The 12,949-nt window shown below is 45.2% G+C and overlaps 1 protein-coding gene across 3 annotated transcripts in view; it reads right to left on the reverse strand.

The window, feature by feature from the left end:
• Positions 1-12,949, reverse strand: part of RUNDC3B (RUN domain containing 3B) — a 307,618-nt gene that overhangs the window by 39,606 nt on the left and 255,063 nt on the right. Inside the window, exon 9 of one of the 3 annotated variants that reach the window (XM_040352420.1) lies at positions 4,856-5,002. The exons of 1 other annotated variant lie outside the window; for it this stretch is intronic. In XM_040352420.1, the coding sequence (XP_040208354.1) occupies positions 4,856-5,002 (147 nt within the window). Of the gene's footprint in view, positions 1-4,830; positions 5,003-12,949 lie in introns of those variants that run through there. One more of the 3 variants, XM_040352419.1, reaches the window with a different exon arrangement.

The raw sequence follows: 12,949 nt of genomic DNA on the forward strand, positions 1-12,949 counted from the left end.
AAATCCGGTCTTCAGACTCCCAGTCAATGAGGTCTTAGGAGGAGAAACAGGAAGACATCAGCGAAAATTAATTTGCTAATGTCACACAACAGGGTGGGCTCAGGGCGCAGTGCGCCCCAAGCCCACCCTTTTTGAAGCCAATTAGAGCCTCAAGCTCTAATCACTTTCTTTTTCTAAAAACCAAAACAAAAAAACAACACCTCCATTGAAATCCATGCATCCGGCACCTTGCATGTAGATTAGGAGCCAGGCGCATGGATTAGTGGGAGTGACGCCCATGCACCCCTAATGAGCGACCACCACTGCTACTAAATGTTTCTAGGAATAGCAATCAGTCACTACTCAGATCAAACAAATGGCTCCCTATGGTGCAAGCTACACACATAGCATGCAGCAGCAAGTCAGAAGAGATTAAAGTTGTGAATTCCTTACAATAAGGTAAAAAAAAATGTTTAGGCATTAGTGTCCCCCCCCCCCTCCCCTTTTACTTACCTGCTACTTTATAACCCTTTGCCACTTAGCATGATAAAAGTATATCTAACCCAAAAATAAAAATGTAATATATTTCAGCTTACTAGTCATTAGATGTTGTGGTTGCATTCGTTTTCTTTTTTTTAGGCTTCCGTTTCCTTTATTTTCGATGATCCAGCAGTAACACAATTCCTGTCTTTGGGTGGCAACACCCAGTCCTCCATTCTATCTAACAGCCTAATGAGTTAGTTAAAATTTTCACAAAAAAACAAACTCACAACATCCTCCCTACCCACCCCTCCAGGTTCCTGCTGTACTTGGCTCCTTTGATGATTATCTTCTCACACCTTCCTCAGCCAGTATAATGGTCAGGGCATTGTTCTGTGTAGTTTCATATAGGTAGATTCACAAAGAGTTAGGCCGGCTTATCTACAGATAAGCCGACCTAACTCTGAATCTAAGCCGACCTATGTTTAAGTGTATTCTCTAACAGAGATACACTTAAACATATCTAAGATAAGCCGGCTTGCTCCGTTCTTAGATTGCAATGTTTCTTTTGGCCGCTAGATGGCGCTTCCATTGCGGCCGGTGTAGATTATTTAAATGAGGGGACACGACCGAACGCAAACGTACGCCGTTGAATTACGTTGTTTCCGTAAGGGATAGGCCGCCTAAAGTTAGAGCTATGCTCTAGTGGCCTAGCCAATGTAAAGTATGGCCGCCGTTCCCGCCGCAAATTTCGAAATGTTAATGTCGTTTGCGTAAGTCGTCCGCGAATCGGGAGTTACGTCGTTTACGTCCGCGTCTAAATCAATAGGCCCGTACGGCCTACTTAGCCGCAATGCGCACTGGGAAATGTAGTCGCCCGGCGCATGCGCAGTGTAAAAAAACGTCAAAAAACGTGAGGTCAAGCCTCATTTCCATACTACACGCCCCCCTCCCAGTCATTTGAATTGGGCGCCCTTACGCCCGCTCGTTTTAGGCTACGCCGCCGAAAATTTGAAGGTAAGTGGTTTGAGAATCACTAATAGCCTAACTAATTTACGGCAGTGTAGCCTAAAAAGACTAGGCTAGGCCGCCCTAAAGTTAGGCAATTGTACGTGAATCTACCCAATAATGCTTACAATAATGAGTGGTCAGTGGTCAGCACCAACAAGTGACCACACTGAACAATGAGAATCTCTCTGAGCCTACTTTTTCTACAAGTCGTAGAAGAAAAAATATTGCATTTTTCAGATCTGTGGACCGCTACATCAGCTAGCATGGATAAAGAAAGACAATCATCAAAGGAGCCAAGGGCAGCAGGGACCAGAAAAGGTGAACTAACAGTATTGTTAGGATCTACCAGGGTGGCTGATTATCAACTGGCTCTGCCTCCCAGCATGCGGCTGAGAAACGGAGCAAGGAGCGCCCGCCCCCTCCCCAGGCTGGTGCTCCAGTGAGTGCTGGAGGAGCAGAGCGGAACCAGTTTGAGCGATCGGTGGTCATGTGATCACTCAGTTCACGGTCTTAGACTCAACATGGGATAGCTGTAGCATCACACAGATAGAGGTGAGTATGTTTGTTTTTTCATAACCCCATACTTTTCCTTTAATTGTGAATTAGTGGCTTAGGGTCATACACAGTGAAAATTGACATTTACCAAACATTCACTGCCTGGGAATCAATCTCTGTAATTAAAACTCATGCAACAGTAAGATTCACCTGCAGTAAGAGAGACGCTATGAAGAAGAAAGAGAGGACCTCCCTGAAATCCATCCCGGCTGACTTTGACTGATCATTTGATGTCATCACCGTCAGGACTGGTGCAAGGATTTTTGACACCCTAGGCGAAACCTAATTTAGCCACCACCATCGGCCCCACCCCTGACTCCACCCCCTTGTCCTGCCCATGTGACAGAAAGTGCTGCAATACAGGAAGCATCGGCTCTGCTTTCTCTAGCACTGGCCCCAGTCCTGCGCCTCTAATTACACTACCGGTCAGATGGAGCAGCTGCCTGAGACTGAGTTAGTTACATGCTGCAGCCTGCAGAGCATGCAGATGCAGAGGGAAACCAGCGGACGGGCCAGTGTTGCCAACCTACCAGATTGAAATTTACTGTCACGAAACCCAAATTTACTGCCGCAGCCACGTTTTTACTGGCATTTCTCAAAAGTTACTAAATAAAATTTTTAGGTGCAAATTTCAGTACTTAGGCTACAAACAAGTACACTAAGCATATATAAATGTGATTTACGGTAGATATTAAGGTAACAAAAACATATTTTTGTTATTTTCGATATAATAATGGCAAATTGTTTAGTCACATCACACCCTGCCTCCATCCCCCTCTGCCAACAACACCCCCTCTGCGGTGCCACAATCTCCCTCCAATCTCCCCCTGCCTCCAATCTCCCCTAGGTCCCCTGCCTCCAATCACCCCCTGCCTCCATCGTCCCCTGCCTCCATCCCCCTCTGGGGTGCCACCAACAACCCCTGTCTCCATCCATCACCCTCTGCGGTGCCACCATCCCCCTCTGCGGTGCCACCAACACCCCTGTCTCCAATCACCCCCTGGCACTAACACCCCCTACATCCAATCTCCCCCTGCCTCCAATCTCCATGCGCAGTTCCAAGCCGATCTCGGCTATTTTTACTGGCACATTCCCGCAAGCACAGACATTTACGAACGGGGGAAAAAAGTGCCAGTTTTTACGAACTGTCCGTAAAAATACGGACGGTCAGCAACACTGGGCCGGGCACCCCTAGGTAGCAGTGCGCCCTAGACGGCTGCCTAGTGGTAGCACCAGCACTAATCACCGTGGGTGGGTCAGAGTTTGACAGGAGCCGGCGATGATCCTGTTCTCCTTGTGGCTACAGCCTTCTATTTCCATCCAGATCTGCACCAACGTCTTCTATTTCTGGCCCGGACTGTACCATCTTTAAAGGTCTCTGCTTTCTAGTACTGCTGATCCATTGTATGGACTCCTGCCACCTCCCATTTTTGTACATATTTTGTTCATTTAATAAAATGTCACTTTTAGCTGGATTCAGATAGCTTTACGCCGGCGTATCAGTATATACGCCGTCGTAACTCTGAATCGACGCCGTCCTAAATTTAAGCGTATTCTGGAAACCAGATACGCTAAAATTAGGCTAAGATACGAGCGGCGTAAGTCTCCTACGCCGTCGTATCTTAGGGTGCAATATTTACGCTGGCCGCTAGGTGGCGCTTCCGTTGAGTTCGGCGTAGAATATGCAAATGACTAGATACGCCGATTCAGAAACGTACGTGCGCCCGGCGCATTTTTTTCCGTCGTTTACGTACGGGTTTTTCCGGCGTAAAGTTAGTCGAACAAATAGCTGGCCTAGTCAATGTTAAGTATGGCCGTCGTTACCACGTTGAAATTTGACATTTTTACGTTGTTTGCGTAAGTCGTCCGTGAATGGGGTTGGACGTAATTTACGTTCACGTCGAAACCAATACGTCCTTGCGGCGTACTTTGGAGCAATGCACACTGGGATATGTACACGGACGGCGCATGCACCGCTCGTAAAAAACGTCAATCACGTCGGGTCACCAATCATTTACATAAAACACGCCCCCTCATCCTCATTTGAATTAGGCGCGCTTACGCTGGCCCCATTTACGCTACGCCGCCGTAACTTAGGAGGCAAGTGCTTTGTGAATACAGCACTTGCCTCTCTGACCCTCGGCGACGTAGCGTAAATACGATACGCTACGCCGCCTGAAAGATGCGACGCCCTACCTGAATCTAGCTATTTGCTTTTACCTACTACACTATCAGCGCTTTTGTGCTGGTGGTTTTGAGTTTGGCTTCAGCTTGTATGACAAATAGGGCTTCCTCCATAGATTCAGAAGAGCAATGACTGTAGCTACTAAGTAACAGGAATTGTTTTGTTTTATTTGGAGGATTACCAGGTAAAAATAAATAAATAAAATATATAAAAAAAGAAACTAATGTAGTCACCTTATCCAAGGTTTGGTAAACTGAATATACAAAGATGGTTGTTTTGGGGTTAGGATACGGTTAAAATATTTAAAAGAGAATAAAATTGGTATAAAACATTTGACATATAAACCTAAATAAAGAACATGATTAGAATAAAATTGACCTACAATCATCATGGTAAAGGTTAAAGCAGATCTCCACCCAAAAGGGAAAGCTCCACTCCACTTGTTTGCTCCCCCTCCCCCTCTTCCCCTGCCACATTTGGCACCTTTCCGGGGAGATTGGGGAGCGGGTACCTGGTTTTTGACAGGTACCCGTTCCTACTTCCAGGTGACTTTGCCACAGATTTAGCAGCTGTTATCCACGGTGGCTGGTCTACACTGGGATCCCTGTAGCAGTTGGTCTGACAATAATGACAGATTAAACTTACTCATGCCAATGTTCATTGTGCTTTTGGTAGAGCAGTGTATCCAGGGCCACAGCTTTAACATCCGGAGCTCCTGGGGAAGGCCACTGGTTGGTGAGGTGTGTGGTAAGCTCCTGTCTTGATCTTAAGTCATTATTCTTTAGAATAGTCCTGTGAAGATATAGATAGGGAACTCCTTTATTTTCTCTCAAAATAAAGGCTTGATAATGAATGGAGGCACAACAGAGACTCAAGGAAATGGATGGAAGTGATGGAGGACAGGGATACTAAAGGGTTAATTCACCCAAAAGAAATGACGCTGGAACTACATGGGACTGTATATTTATCTCTGTCTTGGCCACAAGTCGCCTGTAATCAGCATGAAATGTAACTTTATACATTTTATTTTGTACTGAGATCTTGCGCTGCAAGTTGTTTTTGAAAACCTCAATAAATATTTTTTAAAAGAAAATTTATAACATTTTAAAACTTGCCAAGAGAAATGTTTCAAAAATTTTCATGACGATGGTCATGTCTCTCGACTTTGTTTTCAGGCACATCATTACCATTTTCCAGACACATGGACATGAGTAGTTAGGAAACATAGGGCCAGATTCACATACATTTCCGCTACGCAGCGGCGGCGTAACGTAATCCATTTACGTTACACCGCCGCAAGTTTGCAGCGTAAGTGCCTGATTCACAAAGCACTTACCTGTAAACTTGCGGCGGTGTAACGTAAATGCGTTTGGTGCAAGCCCGCCCAATTCAAATGGGGCGGGCACCATTTAAATTAGGCGCGTTCCCGCGCCGAGCATACTGCGCATGCTCCGTCGGGTAAATTACCCGACGTGCATTGCGCTAAATGACGTCGCAAGGACGTCATTGGTTTAGGCGTTAACGTAAATGGCGTCCAGCGTCATTCACGGACAACTTACGCAAACGACGTGATGTTTTAAATTTCGTCGCGGGAACGACGGCCATACTTAACATGGCTTAGAACACCTAGGGCTCAGCCCTAATTTTACGACGCGTATCTCGACGGAAATGAAGTAAAGATAGAGCGACGGGTAACGCGGATGTTTGGGGGTCGCCGTAACTAGTCATTTGCATATTCTACGCCGACCGCAATGGCCTCGCCACCTAGCGGCCGGCATAGAATTGCATCCTAAGATCCGACGGTGTAAGTCAATTACACCTGTCGGATCTTAGGGCTATCTATGCGTAACTGGTTCTATGAATCAGCCGCATAGTTAGGACGGGCGGATCACAGAGATACGACGGCGTATCAGGAGATACGCCGTCGTATCTCTTTTGTGAATCTGGCCCATAATGCTCTTTTATTGGATGCTAGTCACAAGACTTGAAAAGGTGATCATGAAAGAAGGTACGACTGTAATTTTGAATAACAGGGCTAAGGCAAGTCATAGATCAGGGGTCTCCAAACTATGGTCCTCCAGTTCAGGAACTACAATTCCCATCATGCTTAGTCATGTCTGCAAATGTCAGAGATTTACAATGCCTCATGAGACGTGTAGTTCCGCAACAGCTGGAGGGCCGTAGTTTGGAGATCCCTGCTAGATTAATCGATTTTCTTTCCTTCCTCCAAAGGTGGAAGGAAAGAAAATCGCTTGATTCCCCCATCAACACAGTCAGTTTTGATCGGGGAATCAAGCCTCCTGCAACACTATTGTATTCTGCCCGCGGGACGGGGGTCGGGGTATAAAACAAGCAGAATGCAATGTTCACTGCGTGTCGCTATAGCCGTTGGCAGCAATTACATTTTGAAAAAACCCAACGGGCTGGTTGTACCCAAGTCGATCAATGGTACAGTCAGCCTGCCCATATAGATTGAAATTCCGACAGTCCCTGCTGAATAACTGATCCATGTATGGCCAGCTTTTACAACAAGGCAGTAAGTTAAACCCAGAATTACCCCCACTGACCATGGTGACTGTCTGAGCTGAATAGGCAGATGGCTGTTTCAACCTCTGAGTATCCACCAAATACAACTAATTATCGATATAGGTGGTTTTCTTTTTTAAGATATCTTCCTGTACTTAGAAAAATACAATGGCCATACTGAAAGTAATCCAAAAGGGGCATAATGTTTTATTAAAGCGGAGGTTCACCCTAAGGCTGCATTCACACCTGAACGCGGCATATTGTACCGCGATTTGCTGCGACAAAACGCGCCGTTTTTTAGCCTACAATACGCCGGAGGGGTGATTTAACATTGTCGGCTATGCCGAATGCCACCTGAAAAAAGGGTCCGGGACTTGTTTTGAGCTTCAGGCGTTCTGCGTTTCGGCGTGGAGATGTGAACCATCTCCATAGCCGACAATGTTAAATCACCCCTCCAGCGTATTGCATTCTGCAATAGCGTGGGGCGTCGGGCGTAAAAACGCCTAGGTGTGAATGCAGCCTAAAACAATTATATAACATTACATCCAGCATACTTCCGCCATATACAGTATGCTGGTTTTTTTTTTTGCCGTACATACCGGTTTTATTGTTATTTTCCCCTCGACTTCCGGGTTCTGGCTCCCGCAGGAGTGGGCGTTCCTATTGAGAGGTTAGATGATTGACGTCTGGTGAAAAACTTCCCTTGGCGCATAAGGCGCGTCACCAGTTTTACGTAAATAGCCGGCCTGCGAGTCGGCTCTATACGGCGCCTACGCCCGCCGTGTAGAGCTGACTGCGCAGGCGCCATATAGAGCCGACTCGCAGGTCGGCTATTTACGGAAAACTGGTGACGCGCCTTATGCGCCAAGGGAAGTTTTTCACCAGACGTCAATCATCTAACCTCTCAATAGGAACGCCCAGTCCCGCGGGAGCCAGAACCCGGAAGCCGGGCGGAAAATAACGATAAAACGGTATGTACGGCAAAAAAATAAAAAAAAACAGCATACTGTTTAACTTATATAGGGTGTTCAAATTTCACATGTTGGTAGAGTTAGTCTTCCTTTATAGAACTCTTCTTTTTCTTCTTTATCAATGCAGGTAAATAATGGAATCCAAGCAGAAGCAACTTGTCGTTATTGAGTTTTGATGTCCAACATCCACAGAAGTCTACAGAATGTTTACGGAGAGGAGACCACTGAAAATTGGTGACATTTCCGTAAACATTCTGTACGGAATCCCTTGCATCCCTCGTCAAGAACTTCTGCTTGGAATTAATTATCCACTTGCAATGATAAAGAACAAAAGAAAGAGTTACTATAGAGGAAAATTTACTCTACCAACATGTGAAATTTGAACAGCCTATGTAAGTTATTAAAACAGTTATGCCCTGGTCTTGCCCTCGGCTGCAACATTTCTGGACGACAGTCCGGGCGGTCACCCAGAAATTTACAGACCATACGATTTTTAACGATCCAACTTTTCTCCTGCTCCATGCCACCACAATTCTGGCACAGAGCAACAAAAAATTGATAGTGCGACATCTACCGAATGCCGCTAAATCCTGCATTCCCCTTATATGGAATAAAAGTTCACCCCTGTCTATTGGGTTGTGGCTACGCAGAGTGGAGGAGATTAAAAAAATTAGAGGACATAGTCCTCACAGCACAAAAACAAGAGAAACACTCTAAGGCATGGAGGCTCTGGAATATATTTACCCTCCCTTCTAGATTGTAAGCTCTAACGAGCAGGGCCCTCTGGTTCCTTCTGTATTGTATTGTAATGTCTTCCCTGAAGTTGTAAAGCGCTGTGCAAACTGTTGGCGCTATATAAATCCTTTCTTTCACCATTCATGTTCACAATTCAGTATTGTTCTATGAGGAGCAGCTTTTTGCATTTTTATTTAATTTAACACTTTTTTGCAATTGGCGCGGATTTTTTTTTTTTTCGCTATATAAATCCTGTCTAATCATAATAATATCTGATGGAGTGACCCTGTTTAACTCTTGACTAGCAAGTCGCCACAGGCCCGATAATCACTAATACTGTGACATGCCCATCGCTCTTGGGTCAACACCCCCCTTACCCCCTCCGCCCTCTCTGGTAACTCTATCTACCCCTTTTCACTCTCTTAGGAACCTCTGTGTTCCCCCTTTTTAGTTTTCCTGTCTTTTCTGATTTAATTGTATTCGGGGATTGGACAACGCAACTGGATCTCTGATTTACGGAGACGAGGTGACTCTTCTTACCCAATAACTCCAGATATTAAAGAGGAGTTCCACCTAAAATAGGATCCTATGATTAAGTGACGTTTGGCTGTCACGATACGCGTGAGGACCTAGGAGGGTTGCTGGTGACGTCATCCGCTCGCGGCCGCAGAGCGGAGACACATGAGATTACACACACTAAATTTGCTGAGCTGTCTGTGAGTTTTTTACTTGTTTTTTTCCAATAAATCGCAAATGATTTTATACTATGGAGGCTTCCCTTATCTCTTTGTTTGAGTGACATCATTATAACCCCGGGAGCTGTCGGATAAGGAATCTAATCAGCAGGCTGGCTGTGGGACCTGCTTAAAGCAGCATTTCACATAGGCTATACTTTAGCCCTTGTAAGGTAAGGGGCTGGAACACCTAATCTGCTACACATTGTGGGAAGCCTGGCGGTTTAATTTACAAGCACGTTATGCACGCTCATCATCAAGCACAAAAGTTTTTGATTTATGGCTCTTTTGAAAGCACATCTGCACTTAAGAACTATTATTTATTGAATTTTTTTTTTTTTTGGACTAATTATTTATGTTTGCACGTTTTTTTGTGCACTGGACACGTTGAGTATTACACTGGATTATGTTTGATTTATTGGTGGATCATTTGTGACACTTTTCACTGCAGAAAGATTATTGTGTTCATGCCCACTTGTGCATGTATTGATCTATTTATTTTAAGGATTTCTGTCCTCATTATTTATTCAGTATTTGGGACCACTTTCTCACTACATTGCACAGATTATTGCACTATGCACTTTCAAATGGATTAATCACTATATGGATTTCCTATTTTTATTGCATTTGTTTATTTATTATTTGCCATTAAGTATATGTCTATATCAACATTGTGCTGAGTTTTGGCACATTTGTTCACCTGATTAGGTATCTATTATTTTACCACTCTTGGTACCCTCCACATTATCCATTAATGTTGGTTGGTACTCTCGGATCTATTTAGAGTGGAACATTTGTAGATCCACAGCAGGTGGCGGATTGACCCATCAGTCATTTGGATTTATTATTGAAGAAACATATATTTTTTTTACAAGAAGGGATATTTTTATTATATATTTTATTAATAGTTTTTTAATTGGTAAGCGCCACTTCACCCCACCCCTATTAAAATGGAGCCTACAGACCGTCGGATAGTCCGATAAAACATGTTGATCGGTCTGTAGGCTCCATCGGACAATTGTTGTCGGTTTTTCAACTGCCAGCATTGCTGCAGAAGGAGAAGGGGTGGTGGTGGTGGGGGGGTCAGCCTGTCAGTGCTCAGACCATACACCACACACTGCATCAAATTGGTCTGCATGGCTGTCGTCCCAGAAGGAAGCCTCTTCTAAAGATGATGCACAAGAAAGCCTGTAAACAGTTTGCTGAAGACAAGCAGACTAAGGACAAGGATTACTGGAACCATGTCCTGTGGTCTGATGAGACCAAGATAAACGTATTTGGTTCAGAAGGTGTCAAGCGCGTGTGGCGTACAAAGACAAGTGTGTCTTGCCTACAATACAATAATGGCACCTGCTCTGTGCTGTGGTGAAGTGTGTGTCATCGTGGCCCAGCCATTCAATCGGCCGGAGAGAGCGAACCTGAAAGAAAGATCAGGTGAAGATGGAAGCGCCCTGGACCTACTTGATATGCAGTGCTGAGGGGTGCGTTCGACAAGTACCGGTAAGTCTGCCAAAATGCACGAATATGTGGTGCATACTAGCACATTATGGCATAAACTGAGGGCCCCAAAAAAAATTAAAAATAAAATAGGAGAGCTGAAAACCACTTTAAAAACTTATTTGAAGGTTGAGTTACAATGTATATTTTTAAGATAACCATGCATCCATTAGCCCCCACCAAAATCAAAATGATAATTTTTGTTTGGAGGCTTAAAAACCTTATTATTAGAATTTGAACAGGTTGGCATATTTGGATTGGATGTACAAAGTGTGTTTAATATTGTGTGATAAAGTGGTCTCCTCGGTGCCGTAGAGACAGCGGTGACTGTCCAGGGTAAGCGCTCTCTGGAACTGTCCAATTAATTTAGTATGAATGCAATTTCACGTTAATGATATCGACTGCCACAGGCTCCCATGCTTTGCTTACATGACTGCAATCATCTGATAAATCACCTTCACATAAATACCAACACTTAACAGTATTTTCCAGAGACATTTTAATTTACTGCGTACAAAGTCTCCTCTCTCAGTGGCAGATAGGAAGGACAGGGGATTGTTTGAAGGGGAGGGAGGGGGTTAGTGTCAGAGCAGTTCTGAAAGTGTATTAAATGCCCAAATTTTTTTTTCTACTTTTTCGTAAAAGATTGAAACCTTTGAAGGGTAAGAACCAGGGTTTTTTTTTTTAGCTGACATGCAGTGATGCAGGGTGCTGTATAATGTAAAAGGGTCCAGAGATGCAGGGTGCTATGAGATGTAAAGGGGTCCAGTGATGCAGGGTGCTGTGTAATGTAAAGGGGTCCAGAGGTGCAGGGTGCTGTGTAATATAAAGGGGTCCAGGGGTGCAGGGTGCTGTGTAATGTAAAGGGGTCCAGAGGTGCAGGGTGCTGTGTAATGTAAAAGGGGTGCAGTGATGCAGGGTGCTGTGTAATTTTAAAGGGGTCCAGTGATGCAGGGGGCTGTGTAATGTAAAGAGGTCCAGAGGTGCAGGGTTCTGTGTAATGTAAAGGGGTCCAGAGGTGCAGGGGGTTATGTGATGTAAAGGGGTCCAGTGGTGCAGGGGCTGTGTAATGTAAAGGGTTTCAGTGATGCAGGGGGCTGTGTAATGTAAAGAGGTCCAGAGGTGCAGGGGGCTGTGTAATGTAAAGGGGTCCAGTGATGCAGGGGGCTGTGTAATGTAAAGGGGTCCAGTGATGCAGGGGGCTGTGTAATGTAAAGGGGTCCAGAGGTGCAGTTGTGGAGAGGGGCACACAGTAGTAACAAAAAGATATTGAAGGATGCAGAGGTATGCAGGGGGCACAGTGGGGTGTTTTTAAATTTTAACGTGGGGGGTGCCAGATATTGGATCCGCCCCGGGTGCCAAATGCTCTAGGTACGCCCCTGGCCTATAGGCTCCTGAGATGTGAATTCCGGTTCTGGAGAAAGAGAGGTGGGGGAGGGGACAAAGAAAAATGGAGAGAAAGAAGAAGGAATAGAACGAACAAGAAAGATGGATAGGGAGAGAGAGAAAAGGGGAAGAAAGGAGAAGAGAGAGCAAACAGTAGGGTAAAAAATATTTAAAAAATGTTAATGGGGGGAAGGAGGGGTGACACCATATTTTACCGCACCAGGTGACACCAACCCTAGTGACGCCACTGGTAAGAACCCTTGTCAGAGGTTTGTAGCTGTACATGGATCAAAATTCAGCCAGTTCAGTAGAGATAGGCCAAATATCAATCCATGAATGGCTAAAAGACAGAATTCAGAGAGTAGTGGTTAACGATTCTTACTCTGGATGGTCTAAGCCACATGTCAAACACAAGGCCCGCGGCCACAGGCCATTTCAAGTGGCCCCCGCACCTCCCCTGTGGCTGCGAAGACCCCTTGGCCCCGCCTCCTCCTTGTTTCAGCAGTCAGCAGCAGAAAGGACAGAACTCCTCTTACAGATCCGGGGACTCTCTGTGCAGCTGCAGAACCCCTTTGTCTCTGCCTCACCTGGTCTCAGCATTCATCCTTCCTCTGGTCCTCCTGCAGACCCTGCACTTTCTGTTTCCGAACTCCTCCCACAGCTTCTTCCTGGCAGCAGCACAAGATAAGGGGGGTGGACTTATGTGTGAGGGAGGGAGACTCTTGACATTGATGTTAGGGGAGGGTAGGGTGCTCTGAACATCTAGCGTATTTTCCGGTGTATAAGACGACTTTTTAACACATGAAATTCTTCTTGAAAGTCGTGGGTCGTCTTATACACCAGTACCTAACATGCAGACTCTCAGTCAGACCGCGGCCATCCATTTTTCA

Source organism: Rana temporaria, chromosome 5 (assembly GCF_905171775.1).
Source record: "Rana temporaria chromosome 5, aRanTem1.1, whole genome shotgun sequence".
Lineage (NCBI taxonomy): Eukaryota > Metazoa > Chordata > Amphibia > Anura > Ranidae > Rana > Rana temporaria.